This window comes from Lampetra planeri, chromosome 50, assembly GCF_965212315.1.
Source record: "Lampetra planeri chromosome 50, kcLamPlan1.2.h2, whole genome shotgun sequence".
Taxonomy (NCBI): domain Eukaryota; kingdom Metazoa; phylum Chordata; class Hyperoartia; order Petromyzontiformes; family Petromyzontidae; genus Lampetra; species Lampetra planeri.
The window spans coordinates 3,350,681-3,372,342 of NC_136156.1; the positions used below are offsets into that span (position 1 = coordinate 3,350,681).

At 53.7% G+C, this 21,662-nt stretch overlaps 1 protein-coding gene across 1 annotated transcript in view; it reads right to left on the reverse strand.

The window, feature by feature from the left end:
- LOC144734100 (uncharacterized) overlaps positions 1 to 21,662 on the reverse strand; it is a 91,692-nt gene that overhangs the window by 63,069 nt on the left and 6,961 nt on the right. The window contains exons 3-4 of the mRNA XM_078616160.1: positions 18,109 to 18,477; positions 6,987 to 7,664 (exon numbers count right to left, since the gene is read on the reverse strand). Coding sequence (XP_078472286.1) covers positions 6,987 to 7,664; positions 18,109 to 18,477 — 1,047 coding nt within the window. The remainder of the gene's footprint in view (positions 1 to 6,986; positions 7,665 to 18,108; positions 18,478 to 21,662) is intronic.

Genomic DNA, 21,662 nt, shown 5'->3' on the forward strand with positions numbered 1-21,662 from the left:
CATTTTTTACCTACGTGACTTTACCGAAAAAACTAAGAGTATGGTGCCAACAATTGTCCCCCAAAAAAGCAATAATTTTCCCAAGCTTTACGGTCCTATAGTTGGAGTGTTTTAACCAACTACCTCCGATTAGCACGGTTGGCTACGTGCGGTGCGAAATAAGTTCAACATAAAAAAACAAACACAAAGATTCCCTGTATAGCCTTAACAAACTGCTGGGGCAAGTGCTGTTAGCGAGTAGCATATATGAAGGCCGGAACGGCACACAAGGGGGTGGGGGTGGCCAGCACCAAAGACAAATATCCCCCATATACCCTTGACATACTGTCGGGGCAAGCGCTGCTATCAGTTTGTCCATACAAACAACTCGCAGGACACCCACAGCTTCCAAAGTGGAATTTTGACCGACCGGGGCGGCCCCCGTCTCATTCCTCACACCACCACGGGGCACATGCCAACCACGTCCATGCCACTGGGCATCGACGTGGTTGGCATCGCACAGCCGAGATGTTTGGCTCGAGGTGAGGGGTGAGTATCGACTCGCAAATGCAGTTCGCCTGGCTTATTAAAAGTCACCTTGGGCCCCAGGCAGGCTTTGTGAAAAATCTCGTTGCTCAGTAGACACGAAATGCATGCGCGCGCGTGTGTGCGTGTGTACGTGTGTGTGTGCACGTGTGTGTGTGCACGACTCAGCCTCAAATGAGTACCTGGTGCGGTGTGTAAACATCGCCACTGGGGAGACAAAGGCGGCCGGGCGTGGTGCTGGCCACCCACCCCCTCGTGTGCCGTTGCGGCCTTCATAGGTGCTCGCTAACAGCACTTGCCCCTACAGTCTGTCAAGGCTATATGGGGGATCTTTATCTTTATCTTTGTGTGCACGTGTGTGTGTGCACGTGTGTGTGTGCGCGTGTGTGTGTGCACGTGTGTGTGTGTGTGTGTTGTAAACTGTGGAGAGCGGTGGTGTAGAGGTTAGCCGCGCTGCGCTACGAACCCAGTGACCCGGGGTTCAATTCCTGCTCTCTGGCCAACACCCAGTGGTGCTTATCTGAACCGGATCTGGTCCTCCCTTAGGTCGACTCAGCCTTAATTGAGTGCCTAGTGCAGTGTGTGAACATCGCCACTGGGGAGACAAAGGCGGCCGGGCGTGGTGTTGGCCACCCACCCCCTCCGTGTGCCGTGTCGCCCTTCATAGGTGCTCGCTAACAGCACTTGCCCCTACAGTTTGTTAAGGCTACACGGGGGGTCTTGGTGGAAATAGTGGGGGGGGGGGGGGGCAGAGGGTTTATGCAAATGTTATGCAAATATTTCCTTCGTTAAGCAAATGTTCCAAAGAAAGGAGTGGGTACAGATGATACACCGTAGAAATGAGGCAGATACTAGCCTTGTAGCAAACAGCACAAACGAAACACGGACAATGCGCCTAAGATAAACCATATTCAGCCCTCGCTAATATCAACAATGAATGGGATCAATAAGCAAATGAATAATCGCAACGCCAATACACTCCCGTGTTGTCGGGCAGCACAGGCACCTTTCCTCGCCCTGGTTGTCCTGCCAGGTTCATCGAGAGAGGTGAGGGTAGGGGTCCGGAGGCCGACCGGCCTCCATTAAACCCTCACTGGGTTTAACAAACTATCTCAGTGGCTCTTCACTCATGTTCAGAGGGGAGGGAGAGAGTGGGGGGCACTTTCGCCGATGAGGCATCGTCAGTGTGAGTGAGGTTGCAGCCGCACATTCTACACCAATGGGGATTTTACAGCAACACGACGACGACGACGACGACAATGACGACGACGACGACGATGATGATGACGACGATGACGACGATGATGACGATGACAATGATGACGATGATATCGACGATGATGGGGGTGGTGTCACTCGTGTGTTGTCGGATGGCCGCACGTCAGGGGCCGCACTAAAGGCCACCAGGGAGCTGCCAGTTGCCCGAGGGGCCTTACACTGAACTATTAACTTCTTTTTCACTCTACTTTGCAACTGAGCTGTTCCGAGAAGGCACCAATTACTTTTTTTTTCCACTGCGGGACTGGGAGCCGTGCCGCTCACGTCAAACGCAGTGCACGAGCCAAGTCGCTCATTGATGCAACGTATGATTTAAAAAAATGTGTTCAAAACGTAGGCTTTCGTGACCAATATTATCCATAATAAAGGTTTTTTTGGGGGGGGTTAAATCGCATAAAATATAAATGCGTCGTTCAGCCCGCCACCGCCCTACGCAGCCAATTAGTAAATCTTGTCACGTAAAGAACATGACAATTAGTAAATTAATAATTACGTGAGAAAATAAAACAATTTACGCAACATATGACAAAAAAAAACCTCTGAACCGCATCAATTGCCCAGCTTGTCCCCACGAGTCAGATTGAGTTGTGTCGTTGTGTGCGGTGAGTGTTCGGCTCTGGCTTGGCTGGGCCACATTTTGCCGGTTGCAAGCCACCGCCGCGCTGTGCGGTACGGGCAGTGGAAAATATTCCTGGGTACCGTCCACCTGCAAACTGTTGCGGCAAAACGAAACAACGAAGGCTACGGGCGCGCCACTGAAAGTGTGAGAAGTAACGCCAAACGTTTGATGGACGTTGTGTAAGCGCCGCGTGTTGTGCAAGCATCGTAGTACATCTTCCTCTCTCGCTTTTGGGGTCTCTCAATCTCAACCTTGGCTCATCCGTGGCCACCTCCAGCTGCCTGGCTGTCTGAGAAACCGGAATGGATTCTCTCTTTTTGTTGGCGCGACACGAGGCCGATAACGCAGTCGATAACATTAGGAAAGGATGACACGAGAAAACAACTGCAACAAAAATTCAAGATGACAAAAATTCAAGATGCCAGCCTCGGCGAGTGACTTGGGTCGCGCGCCGGAGAGCATCAACTTTCTCCAACGACACGGCGAGGATGCAACTTGGGTGACTCTACGCGGACGACTGGGCAGCTTTGTCACCGACGGCGAGCTGATTTAATCCGATTGACGAATTAGCCCCCCGCACGTCTGCCTCGTGGTGATCTCAAATTTAACAAAAAATTATGGCGACGACGACGACGAGGTGGGAGGTGCGAAACGCAACCCTTCGTCGTTTCGAACAAACCACCCCGACTGCGCCCGATCTCAGAAGTTGGGCAGCGAATGAGCTCGGCTGATGCTTGGACGGGAGGCCACTTGCTGTTTTGGCACTGCAAAGGGGTGGCAGGCCCCCCGGAGTTTGCGGCACAGCATCGGATTCATGAATCTGTCCGTGCGGAGCTTTCGAGGCGTGACCCCCTCGTCTGAGCGGGCCATTCTCCTCCGGGTTCTGACCAGGTATCACTGCGCGCACTGAAGCCAAACACACTCAGCAGTGGGATTGGCCAAACATCCCACTGTGCCAGGAACCCCTCGTGGCCCATGTTGTTGAGACTCGGTTGAAAGCCTTTCTCGATTGATAAAGGGTCACTATCAATTATATTCTAGATTTGAAGTTTTCGTGACTGCAAGGGTCCACATGTGACTTTACCGAAAGAACCAAGAGTATCAATAATTGTGTTATTGATTACAACCAAATCTATAAATTGGCCCCTCCTCCCTCCCTCCATTCCCAAATGGAGATGCGGAGTTAGGAGGGTGCGGGCGGGGGGAGGGACCCAGTAACGATCGTGTCGGCAGGCTAACGAGTGGAGATGCACCTCCGATGAGCACGGTCAGCTACGTTCAACGTGCGTGCGTGCGATGCGATGCGTTCGCTGCGTCGGCATTGTTTCGCATTGTGCAACGAACGCTGTTGCTCGTTGCCGCGGGCCGCAGCTGTTCCGGTTTGGCCGGCTCGACGAGGACAACAACAAAAAACCATAAGAAGAGAGAGAGACTCGACTTGCTACCTAACAGAGACAGCGTCACATCACCGCCGCCGCGATGCGCCTGGCTCATGCCTCGACCACCACCACCACCAACCGCGCCCTGGTCTGGTTACAGAAAACAATTAAAATTACGACACACGCTCAAAGTGAGCGTGAACATACACACTCGCTTCCTTAAATGGGCGAGGATGATCGACGGGAGGAGAGTCAAAACTAATTGTTTTGGTGCTGCTGCTGCGGATAATACAACGTTTGACGCACGCGCGCAATTGCCAATAGTGATGGTTAATTGACATTTATCTGTAAGGCGTCTTCCGCTGATGTCTCAAGGCGCCTTGTAAGAACGAGGGGAAGGAAAGGCCGAGAGAGACAGAGAAGCCAAATGGATTCAACTGACTTAAGAAGACGTGGTTTTGGCACGAGACTTTAAAAGTATCCACACCGTCGGATGAACGGATTTCCACGGCTCGGCAATTCCACGACCGTGGCGCTGACGCAGCAAACGCCAGAGACGCAGCCGGGATCGAGGCTACCGACAGAAGGGTGAAGTCTGCAGATCTTCACGACGACCTTGTGGGGGGTGAATTAACTCGCACTAATAGCAGCACCTTCTTGGTTCTTTCGGTAAAGTCACGTAGAAGGGAAATAATAAAATAATAAAAATAAAACATAATAAAATACAATTCTCACGACGTTTCGGCCACTGGTCACTGCCCGGTGGTGACGGTGGGGGGGAGGGGGGGGGCTTCAAGACTGGTTCAGTTTAACAATCGCCACTGATTTTCAGCCCTGGCCGGGAATTCAACGCGTTCTGCTGCGTTCACAGCGCAGCGCGCTAACCCGCGGTACCCGCCGCTCCACGCGTTAGTTTGATGTCATCTACGACAAAGAGCGAGCCGGCGTATTCCAGGCGCATCCTTTTCTCACGACTACGTGCCTATCCGGTGTATAGAGACAACGTGTAAGCAAAACGTATTCAGGAACTATTTTAACATTTTAGTTGTTGAAAATTTTTTTCTTTACCAGGGTAAGGCCCACTAAGCTATGTAGCTCTTTTTCAGAAGCGACCTTGCTATTACAAATGATTAGCTGAACGAAGCGGCTCATCACGTGCACATTCACAGCAGCCAACTACTCTGAACGCGTGATTGTTGATTCCAAGTGTGGAGGGAAAACCCCGGAGGACCCGGAGAAAAATCCACGCGATCGCGGGGAACGACAGAGAGACGCGCAAACTCCAGATGTACAGGCGTCAGGGCTGGGACCGAACCCACGACCTCCTGTACACCAGGCGAGGTGGTTAACATCTCCTCGTCGGCAGAATTTCGACAACAGCGCGTGCCGACGACGCCGATTTTCGTGCGCGCGCTTCGGGTCAATTCTCCCCGCCCCGAGGACGCGGAAAGATCAAAGGCACCGGGCGGGTGTCGGCGCGTGACGAACGCACTCAACTCACAATTGGCTCAAACGTCACCGAGTTTCAAACACCGGTTAAGGGTCAGAGTCGGGTCCCATTCGTCCCTGTAAAGGATTTTATTTTAATCCAAGACCCCCCCCAACCCCCCCTCCCTCCAGAAAAAAAAGGCTAACAACGAGTCACGGCTCAGATGTTAAGCAAACAAAAGCAATCAACAGCGCTTGTTCTTTGGACAGACTGGCACTCCCATCGGAATGTAGAATATTTGACCGCTGGCTGTGAAGGGGAGGTGACCACTGCCCAATGATCGTAAGCGACGTGGGTGGACGTGGGGCTATTTAAGGGATTACAATCAGAGTGGAATATTTTATTTTGGTATTCATCAGAATCAGAATGTGTGTATTTATACTGGAGGCTCGAAAGCTCCCCTTTTCACCGATGTCCACAAAGAGATGAGAGGAGCAACGGGGATTTGGCACAGTTGGGCCCTCGAAATACCGGGCGGAGATTCACGGATGGCGTGCCACGGTATTGACATTTTCGTAAAAACCCAATTATTTCCACCAAAATCCACGTCAACCCAATCGCGCAACTTTGTAGTGCGATTGAAATAGCATTCCCTATTCTCATTGGTATTGGTTTTCATATTAGACAACAAACATCTTTTCCTGTTGATAAAACGTCAAGAGAAATATTCAAAGAAAAATGTAAATAAACCACATCACTTAGACAGCTGCCAATCACGGGCGAATTATGGAAGACGCAATCCCAGTGCTACGCAGTGACACCGCAGACAACGCTGATGAGCGGCAGGGGTTGTGCGGTCGTATAACACTCGCGCCTTGCAGCAAGAAGGGCCTGGGTTCAATTTACAACCAGGGCGCCTTTCTGTACGTGGTTTGTGTGTCAATCCCACTGTTCCGCAATGGGTGCCCTCCCGGTTCTCCGGTTTCATTGCACCGCCGAACACCGATTATCAATATTCTAAGGTTTTCGGTAAAGTCACGTAGGTAAAAAATTTAAATTAATCAAAGTAAAATAAAAATAAATAAAATAAAAATCACGACGTTTCGGAGGCAACACAAGCTTCCGTCTTTAGGTACTTGATACAGCTATCGTGCTTTGACGGTTCCACCTGAAGACGGAAGCTTGTGTTGCCTCCGAAACGTCGTGATTTTTATTTTATTTTTATTTTATTAATTAAAATTTTTTACCTACGTGACTTTACTGAAAACCTTAGAATATGAATCCTTGCGGTCACGAAAGCTTCAAATCTAGAACCTATTATCAAAACATGTTTGTTTAAATGTTCACCACAAATATGTGTGATGAATTCAGGCTTGATTCCTTGCAAAAGATTTCTATTTGGTGTTTGAACATCTTAACACCTCCTGTTTCATTGCCAGAAAGGGCAACCCATATTCCTATGTTTCACTCACACACAGCAGTAGCAGTGGTAGAGAGCAGCAACATCGCCCACCTTCTGCAAAAACCTGGCAGGACCGTCCTGAAATCGCGCCTTGAGACTTGCTGCGGCTCTCCTCGCTTAAACACGCAGAACAAACTATTTGTAACTATTTGTAACTATTTCATTTGACCAGCTAAGCCCCCACTGAGCAACGCATGTCTTTGCCAGAAGCGACCCGGCCATCAACAATGACCGCTCAACCAAGTGGCTCATCGCCACCGAGTGGACATTTACAGCGGCGGCCAAACAACTCACGTGCGGCAGGCAGCCCCGCGTCGACCAGCATGCCCTCCCTCGTCGGCTGCCAGAAGCTGCGGCTCCACCACGCCAGGCTGCCGTTCCGCTGGCACGACGGCGCCCGGCTGGAGCCGCGCTCGCCCCCGGCGCCCTCCGCCCACAGGCGCACGTCGGCCAGCTCGCCGACCAGCGCCCGCTGCGGCACCGTCTCCCACGCCGTCGCGACGCCGCCGGCGCCGGCCACCGCCGCCGCCGTCTGGAAGAGCCCCAGCAGGAGGCGGCCCGAGCCCTGCAGCTCGGCGGGATCGTCCGAGGCGAGGCTGGCGTTGAGGATCAGGGAGCCGTCGGCAAAGACGGTGGCGGTGCCGCCGGTGCCGCCGACCCAGCGGGCGCAAACGCGGTGCCACGCCTCGTCGTGCGGACGCTTCCAGGGCACCCAGGTGGCGCGCCCGGCGAGCCAGAACGCCAGCGCCGTGCGGTTGCCCGCGAGGCCCAGGGTGGGCGAGGTGGCCTCGCCGTCCGACTGCGGCGAGCAGTAGGTGAAGAGCGTCCAGTCGGCCGGGCCGGCGATGCGCACGCTGGCGCACAGGGCGACGGAGGAGAGGCGCGTCGGCAGGATGCCGGGGTCGCCCAGGCTCATGAAGGACACGGGACTTTGGAGGAAGACGGCCTTCTTGCCCTGCACCCGTGGCGCGTCTGTGGAGAAAGGTTCCCACTTTAGTTGTTTTTCTTTTCATGAATAAAATTAACACGTGGTGCCTTTCGCGAACGATACACGTTCACGATTGGATTACATGAATGTACATGGGGTCGTACACCCACCTCCAGACACCGGTGTGCCAAAGCAGTCATGCATTTAAACACATTCCTGTGGAGGGAACTGGTAGGAACGTTGGGTTGCTCGGTCAATGGCCAGGGTCAACGGCGGCGTGGTGTATTCCGCAAAGATGCCCGACTGTGAGGGCGGGCACAAGCCGGCGTGAGTAGGTTAAACGTTGAGTTTTATAAGGGCACCACGGGGTGACCAGCCCCTCCCCACCTAGCCCCACCCCTCCCACCCCCCCACCCAGCCCCACCCTCCCCACCCAGCCCTTCTCCATCCTCCCCACCCAGCCCCTCCCCACCCTCCTCTCCCCACCCAGCCCCACCCTCCCTACCCAGCCCCAACCTCCCCACCCTCCCCTCCCCACCCAGCCCCTCCCTCTCCACCCAGCCCCTCCCTGCACGACGGACACAATAATCCCCTGTGGGTTGGTGTAACCAGGTGGTTCCTACCAGTTATAACGAACTAACTATTGTTATTTGGCCAGGTAAAGTCCACTGAGCTGTGTGGCTCTGGCCACATACGACACTGCCACGGAGTGGCTCACCGCGTGCGAATTTATAGTAGAAGCCAAATGTTCTAAACGCGTGTTTCTAATCATGGGACCTCCTGGCCAGTACCAAAACATGAGAATAGTTTTTTTCCCCTTTTATCTGGCAACAAAACAGCTGTGTTAAGTTGTTAAAACACCAAACTGAAACCTTTTTACAAGGAATCATGTCTGCATTAACCACAATACTTGCGGTCAGAATGCAAACAAGAAACACACTCTGATAATATTTGCATTGTCCTTGAAACTGATTGGTCCCACCAGAGACGGCTTTCTTTTGAGCCTCGTCTCTAACGGTGTTAGACCAGAGGACGTCAACAGGCGTACAGCCCAAAGACAATGTTGTTGCCAAGAAAAAGGAGAACATCCTATTATCATATTTTGGCACTGGCAAAGGAGGTCCCATGATGTTGATGCTCCCCCCGGGCTCGCATTACTCTGATAGTGCATTGTCTTTGGGCTGTACGCCCTTTGGCGTCCTCTGGTTTAACGCCTTTTGAGACGAGGCTCAAAAGAAAGCTGTCTCTGGTGTGGGCCAATCAGTTTCAAAGACAATGCACATATTCATCTTCTTGGTTATTTCGGTAAAGTCACGTAGAATGGAAATAATAAAATAATAAAAATAAAACATAATAAAATAATTCTCACGACGTTTCGGCCACAACGCAAGCAGCCGTCCTCAGGTGAAGAACAGGTCTGTCGAGAAGACAGAGTCTGAATGACGCTGTGAGAATTATTTTATTATGTTTTATTTTTATTATTTTATTATTTCCATTCTACGTGACTTTACCGAAAGAACCAAGAAGATGAATTCCTGCAGTCACGAAAGCTTTAAATCGAAAAATGCACATATTATCAGAGTATGTTTCTTGTTTACATTTTGAGGACAAGCATTGTGTGCGTTGATGAACATTGCACATTGTTTAACGATGTGAGAACCAGAGGGGGTCAAGGCTGCACGAAAGGTTAAGAGCCACTGCATTAGGGGGTCTCAGTGTTGCCGCGTGCGTTCGCCGGAAGAATAGAACAGGCAGACAGAAAATCAAACCTACCCGACGACGCGTGGACGTAAATAAATAACACGATCAATACCGGAGCATCCTGCGCCGTGTTATTATTACAGCGCTGTTGGTGACTCGATCTATGGTGACTCGGCAGGCTGGCCTTGTGTTACACATCCTCACAACGAGGTCTCACCGCACGGACATTTCTGATGGCCATGCTTCCGGCGACCCTAGTTCGATTCCCGCTCACGGCCAACTACACCGGTGGCAACTATCTGAGCCGGTGCTCGGCCTCCCCTAGGTCGACTCAGCCTCAAGTGAGCCCCAGGTGCTCGTAGGGAGACAAAGACGTGGTGCTGATCACACGCCTCCTTTGTGAGTGCTATCCTGGCCAGCAGCACTTTCCCCGGCAGTCTGCTGAAGGCTATACGGGGGATCTTTGCCTGTGTGTATGCGTGTGCACATCGTGTGATTGTACACGTGCGGCCCTGTCTCCCTCGACCTCCCTCCAGTGGATGCCCTTCTGCCAGCAGTGGCGTGAGCGGGCCATTGCAGGGCTGCCCCTTCACCTCGCGTGCACTATAAGGGGCACCGCTCGAATTGAAAGACAGCCGTACCCCTTCTGGGTTCGTGATCACTTAGCAGAAGCTTTCAAGGCCGAGATGCGATCCCGATGGACATTCTCTGTCGAGATACCGACACTGCGTCCGCGTGTGTGTCCCGCGTAAGTGCGTGTTGGTGCGTGTACACGGGGAGCGATAGTGTGGTGGTGTGGCGGTGGTGTGGTGTGGTGGTGGTGTGGTGGTGGTGGCGGTGTGGTGGTGGCGGTGTGGCGTGGTGGTGGCGGTGTGGTGGTGGTGTGGTGCTGGCGGTGTGGGTGGTGGTGGTGTGGTGGTGGTGTGGTGGTGGTGGCAGTGTGGTGTGGTGGTGTGGTGGTGGCGGTGGTGGTGTGGTGGTGTGGTGGTGGTGTGGTGGTGGTGTGGTGGTAGTGTGGTTGTGGTGGTGGTGTGGTGGTGGTGTGGTGGTGGTGGTGTGGTGGTGGTGGCAGTGTGGTGTGGTGGTGTGGCGGTGGTGGCGGGGGTGGTGGTGGCGGTGTGGTGGTGGTGTGGTGGTGTGAAGGTGTGGCGGTGGTGGTGGTGTGATGGTGGTGGCGGTGTGGTGGTGGCGGTGTGGTGGTGGCGGTGTGGTGGTGGTGTGGCGTGGTGGTGGTGTGGTGTGGTGGTGTGGCGGTGGTGTGGTGTGGTGGTGGTGTGGTGGTGGTGGCGGTGTGGTGGTGGCGGTGTGGCGTGGTGGTGGCGGTGGTGTGGTGGTGGCGGTGTGGTGGTGGTGTGGCGTGGTGGTGGTGTGGTGGTGGTGTGGTGGTGGCGGTGTGGTGGTGGTGTGGTGGTGGCGGTGTGGTGGTGGTGTGGTGTGGTGGTGGTGTGGCGGTGGTGGTGTGGTGGTGGTGGCGGTGTGGTGGTGGTGTGGCGTGGTGGTGGTGTGGTGTGGTGGTGTGGTGGTGGTGGTGTGGTGTGGTGGTGGTGTGGTGGTGGTGGCGGTGGTGTGGTGGTGGCGGTGTGGTGGTGGCGGTGGTGTGGTGGTGGCGGTGTGGTGGTGGCGGTGGTGTGGTGGTGGTGTGGTGGTGGTGGCGGTGGTGTGGTGGTGGCGGTGTGGTGGTGTGGCGGTGGTGTGGTGTGGTGGTGGTGTGGTGGTGGTGGCGGTGTGGTGGTGGCGGTGTGTTGGTGGCGGTGTGGTGTGGTGGTGTGGTGGTGGTGGCGGTGTGGTGGTGGCGGTGTGGCGTGGTGGTGGTGTGGTGTGGTGGCGGTGTGGTGGTGGCGGTGTGGCGTGGTGGTGGTGTGGTGTGGTGGCGGTGTGGTGGTGGCGGTGTGGCGTGGTGGTGGCGGTGGTGTGGTGGCGGTGTGGTGGTGGCGGTGTGGTGGTGGCGGTGGTGGTGTGGTGGTGGTGGCGGCGGTGTGGTGTGGTGGTGGTGGTGTGGTGGCGGTGGTGGTGTGGTGGTGGTGGCGGCGGTGTGCTGGTGGTGGCGGTGTGGTGGTGGTGGTGTGGTGGTGGTGTGCTGGTGGCGGTGGTGTGGTGGTGGTGGTGGTGGTGGTGGTGCTGGTGGTGGTGCTGGTGGTGTGGTGGTGGTGGTGGTGGTGCTGGTGGTGGTGCTGGTGGTGTGGTGGTGGTGGTGGTGGTGCTGGTGGTGTGGTGGTGGTGGTGGTGGTGCTGGTGGTGGTGCTGGTGGTGTGGTGGTGGTGTGGTGGTGGTGGTGGTGGTGCTGGTGGTGGTGCTGGTGGTGTGGTGGTGGTGGTGGTGGTGGTGCTGGTGGTGGTGCTGGTGGTGGTGTGGTGGTGTGGTGGTGGTGTGGTGGTGGTGTGGTGGTGGTGGCGGTGTGGCGTGGTGCTGGTGCTGGTGGTGGTGGTGGTGTGGTGGTGGTGGTGGTGCTGGTGGTGGTGTGGTGGTGGTGGTGCTGGTGGTGGTGTGGTGGTGGTGGTGCTGGTGGTGGTGCGCTACAAATACAACGACGACCAGATTTCGATTTCCGCTCACGGCCAACATCCGAGCCCCCCCCCCCCCCTTTACCATGTAGGCTTTACAGACTGTAGGGGCTGACACGGCACACGAGGGGGTGGGTGCCCAGCTCAACGCCCGGCCGCCTTTGTCTCTCCAGTGGCAATGTTTACACATTACACCAGGTACTCATTTGAGGCTGAGTCGACCTAGGGGAGGCCCAGGACCGGTTCAGACAATCGTCACCGGTGAGCGGGAATCGAACTCGGCTCGCCGGGTTCGTAGCGCAGCGAGTGGTAATTAATTGAAGGTGGAGGGGTCACCAGCCCCTCGCACCCGTCCAGAGTCCCCATTTGGCCGCTGTGGTGCAGAGGTCGCAACCGAGTACCCGATACCCGTACCCTACCCGATACCCGGCTACCCGTACCCGGCCGGGTACGGGTAGCCGTTTGCGACCCTGGTACGGCCGGGTACGGGTACGGGTAGGCCGTGAGTCACTGGTGAGTCACCGTTTGTCACTCATTTCGGGTAGGGTGCGGGTACGGGTAGGGACCCTGGTGCGGCCGGGTACGGGTAAGGAATCAAAACCCGTTTGCGACCTCTGCTGTGGTGGCTACAGACGCCACGTGGGGAATGGGCACCCTCAGTTGGCCGCCCCCTCCCACGGCACTGCCCACCACAGCGTTGCCGTCCGGCACCACGAGGAGGTAGGGAGTTGTTTTTGCCGGATCACACTCACTCACACTCTCATACACACTCACACACGCACTCACACTCTCAAACACACTCACACAAACTCTCATACACACTCACACACTCTCATACACACACACACTCACACTCTCTCATACACACTCACACACTCTCATACACACTCACACACTCTCATACACACTCACACACTCTCATACACACACACATTCACACTCTCATACACACTCACACACTCTCATACACACTCACACACGCTCACACACACTCACTCACACACACTCACTCACACACACTCACACACTCTCATACACACTCACACACACACTCACACTCTCATACACACTCACACTCTCATACACACTCACACACTCTCATACACACTCACACACTTACACACACTCACACACTCTCATACACACTCACACACGCTCACTCACACACTTACACACACTCACACACGCTCACTCACACACACACACTCACACACTCAACATCCCCTCGTTCCCCCGGCTCCTTAGCACCCCCACCAACTCATTTCGCTGGCGCACAGGACGTGTTGAAATAACACTGGTGGTGGGGGGGGTGTGTGGAGCGAGCGGGTCGTGTGTGTGGGGGGGTGTAAGTCGGGGTGGTGGTGGTCGTGGTGGAGGGGGTTGGTGTGTGTGGAGGGGTGTAAGTCGGGGTGGTGGTGGTCGTGGTGGAGGGGGTTGGTGTGTGTGGGGGGGTGTAAGTCGGGGTGGTGGTGGTCGTGGTGGAGGGGGTTGGTGTGTGTGGGGGGGTGTAAGTCGGGGTGGTGGTGGTCGTGGTGGAGGGGGTTGGTGTGTGTGGGGGGGTGTAAGTCGGGGTGGTGGTGGTCGTGGTGGAGGGGGTTGGTGTGTGTGGGGGGGTGTAAGTCGGGGTGGTGGTGGTCGTGGTGGAGGGGGTTGGTGTGTGTGGGGGGGTGTAAGTCGGGGTGGTGGTGGTCGTGGTGGAGGGGGTTGGTGTGTGTGGGGGGGTGTAAGTCGGGGTGGTGGTGGTCGTGGTGGAGGGGGTTGGTGTGTGTGGGGGGGTGTAAGTCGGGGTGGTGGTGGTCGTGGTGGAGGGGGTTGGTGTGTGTGGGGGGGTGTAAGTCGGGGTGGTGGTGGTCGTGGTGGAGGGGGTTGGTGTGTGTGGGGGGGTGTAAGTCGGGGTGGTGGTGGTCGTGGTGGAGGGGGTTGGTGTGTGTGGGGGGGTGTAAGTCGGGGTGGTGGTGGTCGTGGTGGAGGGGGTTGGTGTGTGTGGGGGGTTGTAAGTCGGGGTGGTGGTGGTCGTGGTGGAGGGGGTTGGTGTGTGTGGGGGGGTGTAAGTCGGGGTGGTGGTGGTCGTGGTGGAGGGGGTTGGTGTGTGTGGGGGGGTGTAAGTCGGGGTGGTGGTGGTCGTGGTGGAGGGGGTTGGTGTGTGTGGGGGGGTGTAAGTCGGGGTGGTGGTGGTCGTGGTGGAGGGGGTTGGTGGCGTTGCCTCCTCGAGATATCTCACCACGCACAGACCAAACCCCGGTCGGCTCCACCCAGCCGAACGGAGACAACGCCGAAGCAACAACAGTCGAGACGCGGCTGCTGTTGTGGAAGTTTTGTCGCTTTCCTCGAGTGGGAGTCACAGTTGCGTCGCGTTCCGCGCGCGTCCGTCGTAGGGACGCGTTTTTACAAAAGTTGTTTCAGTGCGCATCGGGCGTACCCGATCGTGACCCCCCTCTCTCTTAGAGCAGTGGTTCTTCTTCTTAAGTTGGGGGTGCGAGATGCACCTTTATGGGGGTGCGAGGCATGGCCAGATTGAAAAAAGAAAATTTAGAAGCTAAATTATCGAAACACAAGTTAAGCACGGGCTCGTAAGTTACAACTTATGTTGTTTCACCAAACCCTCTATGTAGTCATAATGGAGGTTTTTTTTGGGGTTAGATTGCGTAAATATATAAATGTGTCGTTAAACCCGCCACCACCCAACACGGCCAACTAGTAAGGGTTGTCACGTGAACAGAACGTGGCCAATTCGTCACTAGTACAGCACTAGCCGGTGTGTGTTGGAGACTAAACCCACAACATTTACAATCTGAGGACGACGTTTCGCCAGATGTATATATATGTTTATGAACATTGTACATTGTTTAGCGATTAAGAACCAAAGGTAAAGGTTAAGAACCACTTACAGAAACACTCCGAAGGAGAGCTTCTCACGGATGGAATGCTCTCTCCGCTGCTTACTCCATCCCTTCGCCCTTCACCCACCTCTAGCCCACCACTCAGAATGTCGCCTTGACGGGTAAAACACCGTGTGTGTCTGTGTGTTGTTGTGTGTGTCTGTGTGTGTGTCTGTGTGTTGGTGTGTCGGTGTGTGTCTGTGTGTTGGTGTGTGTCTACGTGTTGGTGTGTGTGTGTGTTGGTGTGTGTCTGTGTGTTGGTGTGTGTCTGTGTGTTGGTGTGTGTTGGTGTGTGTTGGTGTGTCTGTGTGTCTGTGTGTTGGTATGTGTCTGTGTGTGTCTGTGTGTTGGTGTGTGTCTGTGTGTTGGTATGTGTCTGTGTGTGTCTGTGTGTTGGTGTGTGTCTACGTGTTGGTGTGTGTGTGTGTTGGTGTGTGTCTGTGTGTTGGTGTGTGTCTGACGGCAGTGTCCTACACGGGGTTGGTACAGAGCCAGGGGATCGGCAAGAAAAATAACAAGACGAGACTTGTTTTTGTTTATAGAATTCTGTAAAAAAAAATTGTTTTTATATTTCAAGAGCTGCGTGGTGAATGCGATTCACGAAGCAGCGTTCACCTTAAATAGCCGCGTGCGTCTGGGGGGCCGCAGGTCGCTGACCCTCTGGTAGCATCCCCGTCAACCCCTTATCAGTGCCCTACCCTAATACACACCAATTCAGACCTTATTGGTCACCCCGTGTCCTGATAAATCTCAACGTTCGTCCTACCAATTCCCATCACAAGGGAGAAACACAAACAAATAGACATTTTTTGCCCGTATTGAAACGGCTGTCCGCCGTATGGACCTGCAAGCTCATTTTCCCTGTACAAGAATACGGGTACACCGTATGGGTAGACAGCTTTCTGGTACATATCGAGTGCCGACTGAGAAATACGTCCCGGAATTGATCAAGAGTGGAACAGGTGGCACCCGAAGTCACAAACTTCTCATTGTCAAATCATCTGAGTGGTGGTGGAATAAACAACCACATTGGGTGGTTCATCTAGGGTTGCCACCTGCCCTGGTTTTCCGAGGACGTCATCTCTCTCGAGGTGGCTATCCCAAGATTGTCAATCTCTCAGGGGGTTTTGCCCGTTCGCGACGTGAGATTGCATCGTGGCGGCGTGAGACTTGTGGAGGCGGTGGATGGAAATTGCACGGGAGGCCCGCAGCTTGACTCCCGACTTTGGAGGCTAAGCCGTCGTCAATTCTCCAGCGGCATTGGGGGTCTGCATGTTGGACTGAATTGTTTATGGCACGGACCACAGAGACTGTGTTGGGTCAGAAATGAAGACGGGAAGAGTGGTGGGGCCCAACTCGGACAAGATTAGAGAAATTCAACTTAGATAGCTAGGATGACTGTAGGTTAGGGTTAGGGGATAGTGGTACCCAACTCAGACAAGATTAGAGAAAGTCGGTACAGGTGTCTTGGTAGGACGCGTCGTGAGAAGAGAGGAAAGCCACGTCGGAAGAAGAACGGTGACGATGAGCGTGGGAGCACCAGGGCGGAGGTTTAAAGAGGCAGGCCGAGAGAGAGAGCGAGAGAGAGAGAAACGTGGTTCTGAGCGACGAACCCTTGCAGGGTGTGAAGGACCGTGGAGTGCACGCGGACACGATGGCCTCGTGATAGGAGTGCGCTGAGAAGCGAGGCAGCGACAGGCAAGGGCACCACGCCTGTCGGCCCAACGCCAGCGAGAATGAGAAGCGAAGAACGGGTGCGGGATAACCACGTGGGGTCACCCTGCAATGTCCCTGCTGGCACGGGTGGTGGGTGGGTGGGCCACCTCCTGCGTGCGAGGCCTCGCGACTCGAGGGAGAGCCGAGAGGGCTGTTGACTTAGCGCTGGATGGGAAGGGGGGGGGGCTGCTGCTTCATTATTGCTGACCAGAAAACGACCACATTGTTTGGGAAGCCTTTTAAAGGAGGGGGCTGGGGGGGGTTCAACAGCTTTGAGCGGGGAGGGAAGGCGGGGGTGGGTGGAGGGGGAGCCTGGCTTAGAAACGTTGAGGTGGAAGGGGGGGCGATTTCCTGGCCTCGAATGCACTCCACGCCAACAACGCGTGCCTCGCCACCACCACCACCACCACCAGCACCACCAACCCTTGCCGAGAAGACGGCGTTCATCAGCGTGCGGTGTTTGTACTGCGCCTCGCAAGAGCCCCACGCACACACGCCGTGCGGGGGACGGCGTCTGCCCCGTGACCCGCACGGTGACACCCCCAGCTCCTACACATCCTCCACCCCCAACTCCTCCTCGTGGTCGTCGTCGACGAGGGGAGTTCATTACGCGAGCGTGAAAATTGTTGCGAAAATTAAAATCCACGTGGGGCGGTGGGGGGGATGGTGGGGGTTGTCTGTTTTGTTTCTCTTGGCGAGGTATTTCATTACCGATCGTTGGACCTCATCGTCAACGTCGTCAGCAATGTCGTTATCGTCATCATGATCAACATCGTCAACGTCGTCATCATCGTCGTAAACGTCGTCATCATCGTCGTCATCATCGTCATCAACGTGGTCATTATCGTCATCATGATCAACATCGTCAACGTCGTCATCATCGTCGTCAACGTCGTCATCATCGTCGTCATCATCGTCGTCAACGTGGTCATCATCGTCATCACAATCAACATCGTCAACGTCGTCATCATCGTCGTCAACGTCGTCATCATCGTCGTCAACGTGGTCATCATCGTCATCACAATCAACATCGTCAACGACGTCATCATCGTCAAGTTGTCGTCGTCAGTCTCAGGTCGGCGCGTCCCCGATTCACGAACGCGAACGAGGAGGCGTCATCATCGTCATCATCGTCACAGCTGCGATGATGCTCCACCTCGCTGACTCCGCACACGACCATCTGGCTCAGCCACCTCAACGTGCACGTCACAGCTGTTGATCTCCACATCAACATCAGCCGCACGAGGAAGAAAGGGTGGCAGCCATGATCCATCCACTGCTGGTTGACGGCATCCCCTCGACCCCCCACCCCAGCCATCACGATCCCTTACAGTATCGTGAAGGAACAAAGACAAAGATCCCCCGTATAGCCTTAACAGACTGTAGGGGCAAGTGCTGTTAGCGAGCACTTATGAAGGCCGGAACGGTACACGAGGGGGTGGGTGGCCAGCACCACGCCCGACCGCCTTTGTCTCCCTAGTGGTGATGTTTACACACCGCACCAGGTACTCATTTGAGGCTGAGTCGACCTAGGGGAGGCCCGGGACCGGTTGAGATAATCGTCACTGGTGTTGGCCGTGAGCGGGAATCGAACCCGTGTCGCCGGGTTCATAGCGCAGCGCGCTAACCGCTACACTACCGCTCCCCCTACGCGCGACACACACACACGCGCGCCGCGCGCGCGTACTCACCTATGGTGTCGACCGTGATTCGGAATCCCTTTTCCTCGAGGGACGCGTCCGTGACGAACTGCAGCACGAGCCTGTTCCCGGGCGAGATCATCGCCCGCTGGCCGGCGCTCGGCATCATGCACACCATGGCGGGCGCGCCCACGTGCTCGAATCCGTAGGAGACGAGCAGGTAGTCGTACTTGCAGCCGCTCGTCTGCGACTCGAGGAGCAGCTCTTGCACGGTGAGGCGCACGGACGAGCCGCTGGGCACGGTGATCTCCCAGCGGCAGTTCAGATTGCTGGGGTATTTGCTGGGGTAGGAGGGCGACTGGATGACGGTGCCGTTCGGCGGGTCGGTCAACAGCCCCCCGCACGCGTCTGCCGCGGCCGCTGCACGAGAGTCAGACGAATGAAAAGCAACAACAACAGAAGTACACTCGATTGCGAAGAGCAGCAGCATTGGGGAGACAAAGGCGGCCGGGCGTGGTGCTAGCCACGTCGCCACCCTCGTTCGGTGCTCGCTTGGGGTTCGCTGGGGGCTCGATAAGAGAATGTTACCCCCCAACAGCCCATGAGGATATGATGGGGAGATGTTTCATGTCTTTTTTTGTTGCCAAAAAACTTTGCAAAGTGGAGTTCCTGCTGCTCAAATGAGCGTCCAGGCTTTGGTGCTGATCTCTCGTTGAACTGAGATGGTGGTGAAAATTCCACATTTCTATGGCGGGGCTAGCGTGGGGATTCGAGCCTTAGGACAAACCGCTGTTGACTACCCCACACAGTGTGGTACTTAATTTATCCACCCTTGGGCGACGTTCATAAATGACGTCACGCGATTTTGGCGGATTTATGACCCCCTCCCTCCCCCCCTCGTCACACGGCGTCACAAAAAATCAGACCCCCCTCAAATATGACGTCACAAAGCTCTGCCCCCCCCCAAAAAAAAAACATTTCCATTTTGAAAAAAAAACATGCTTCAAATCGCTTTAAACTATTGTCATTGTAGTGCGTATTTAATGTGGCGCTGCACTCTGATGTTGTAGGAGATAACACGTATTAAAAAGGAGGCATTGGAAAGCTGAAATTTAGCTTAAAATTTACTTGTAAATATTCAACGTCTAACTAAAACTGCAGATGTTCAAAATATTATATTGAAATTATTTTATAATTATAAAATATTAAAAGTAATTATAACTATAAAAAAATACTTTGTAGTAGAACGAAGCAAAATGGAGAGTACAATTATAACAATCACATCCATTCCACAGAATGAAAATCCCTGTTAAAATCATTAGAATAAAAATGTTTAATAATAATTTAAAACATTTACAAAATGTATGCTTCTCCATTCTCCCGTGGAGAAGCAAATGCTCATTTATGTAATAAATAAAATGTGACCTTAGTAAATTAAAAAAATCAAATAGTTAATAATGAAAATTAATCAAAATTAGTGTTGTTATAACAATTATATTTAATTAAGTAGAACGTGTTGTTTATATTTATTTAAAGTTGCGCATTTTGATGTGACGTCACATTTCTCAAACCCCCCCTCCCCCCCTCGTCACACATCGTCACAAATGTCTGACCCCCCCCCCCCCTAGGTGAGTGACGTCATATATGGACGGCCCCTTGAGGGATAATGTGCTGAGCCAACCGTCCAACGAGGATTTGAACTCGCTCTACACACCACATTGTCACCAATAACAAAGTAAAAAAAAACACCCAACATTGTCAATAATAATACGAAGGTTAAAAAAACAAACAAACCACAACACGCGCACACACACGCACGTGCATTGTGTAACAACTCTGACGATCACCGCGAGGGGGTATTCCCGATGACGTCACGCACGATGATGTCATAGGGCGAGGCACGTGGCGTGTGACGTAATTTGTCTTGGCTGAAAAGGCTTTTTTTTTTTAATCGTTTACTATGTTTCCTGTCGCAAAGACTTTGGTCATCCCCGCTTGCCATGCCGTCTATTCATTGTTCATTGATGACGTCATTTGTGGTCGAAACGCTACCGTACGGTGCGAAAGAAGTTCCATCACACACGCGCCCGAGCGGTGATTCGGCGTGTGGATGCCTGACGGGTGATTACAGTTTGGGAACGTCCTTAAATGACGTCACGCGATTTTGGACGGTTTTTGAGCGCTCCCCCCCTCCCCTTTGTCACGCGACGTCACAAAAAGTCAGACCCCCCCCCCTCAAATATGACGTCACAAAAAGTCAGACCTTCCCCCTCAAATATGACGTCACAAAGCTCTGCCCCCCTCTCCCACAAAAAATAAAACATGCTTCAAATCGCTTTAAACTATTGTCATTGTAGTGCGTATTTAATGTGGCGCTGCACTCTGATGTTGTAGAAGAAAACATTTTTTTAAAAGTCTATTTAATTAAGTAGAACGTGTTGTCTATTTTTATTTTAAGTTGCGCATTTTGATGTGACGTCACATTTCTCACCCCCCCCCCTTCGTCACACATCGTCACAAATGTCTGACCCCTCCCCCCCTCTAGGTGCGTGACGTCATTTATGGACCGTTTAAGACGTCGGTGCAATGAGGGTTAAAATATAGGCAGTGTGTCCGCGTGTGTCTGGGTGTACCTGTGTGTGTGTGCGTGTTTATGTGTATCTAGACAAGGAACAGCCAGATGACGCATAGGTGTCAACCCCATACGGTTTACCCCGTATTCTTGTACAGGGAAATTGAGTTGTCAGGTCCATACGGCGTGCAGCCGTTTCAATACGGGCACATGTTTTTGTCCATTTGTTTGCGTTTATCCCTTGTGATGGGAGTTTGTAGGATGAACGCTGAGATTTATAAGGGCACGGGGTGGACAATAAGGTCTGAATTGGGCACTGATAAAGGTATGAAGGAGGCCACCGAGATGACGTCACCATCGAACACCTCCCGTCCAGCGGCACACGACGACGTGGGAACAGAGGTGAACCGTTGATTTTCCAGCAACGAGCGTACTTGAAGAATCGCCATTCCCAGCTTCAAGTTACACGTCCAGGCTCAGATTGGTGAGTTCCCAAAAACGAATCTTTTGGTGGCTTTGAAAAAACCCAGCAGAGCCTCTCATATTGATTGGAGCATTGAGACAGACCACCACCACCGCCGCCATAATCATCATCCCTCTGGAGGTCGATAAAATCGGGACCGCTTCTTTTCAGTAGTAACTAACTTCACGGTGAGAGTGTGGCTAGACACCCTGATGTATGGGTAGGTAGACACAGGGACTCTCTCATCTTTCTACGTCTCCATTTATCTAGGCATCTCTCCGTTTCTTTGTATCTATGGCGAGGTGTTATTTTCCTCGCCTGGTATGCAGGAAGTCGGGGGCTTGTGATCCCGACCCTGACGCCTGCTGTATATTTGAGGTTTGCGTGTCTCACTCCCCGTGGCCGCGTGGATTGTTTTATGCGGGTCCTCCCGTTTTTTCCCCTCTAAATTTAGAAACGCACGTTTAGGCGACAGTCATTTTGCTGGAGCAGCCTCCTGATGACGGAGGCTTGTATTGCCTTCGAAACGTCGTGATTTGTTTTTATTTAGTTGTTTTCATTTTAAAATCT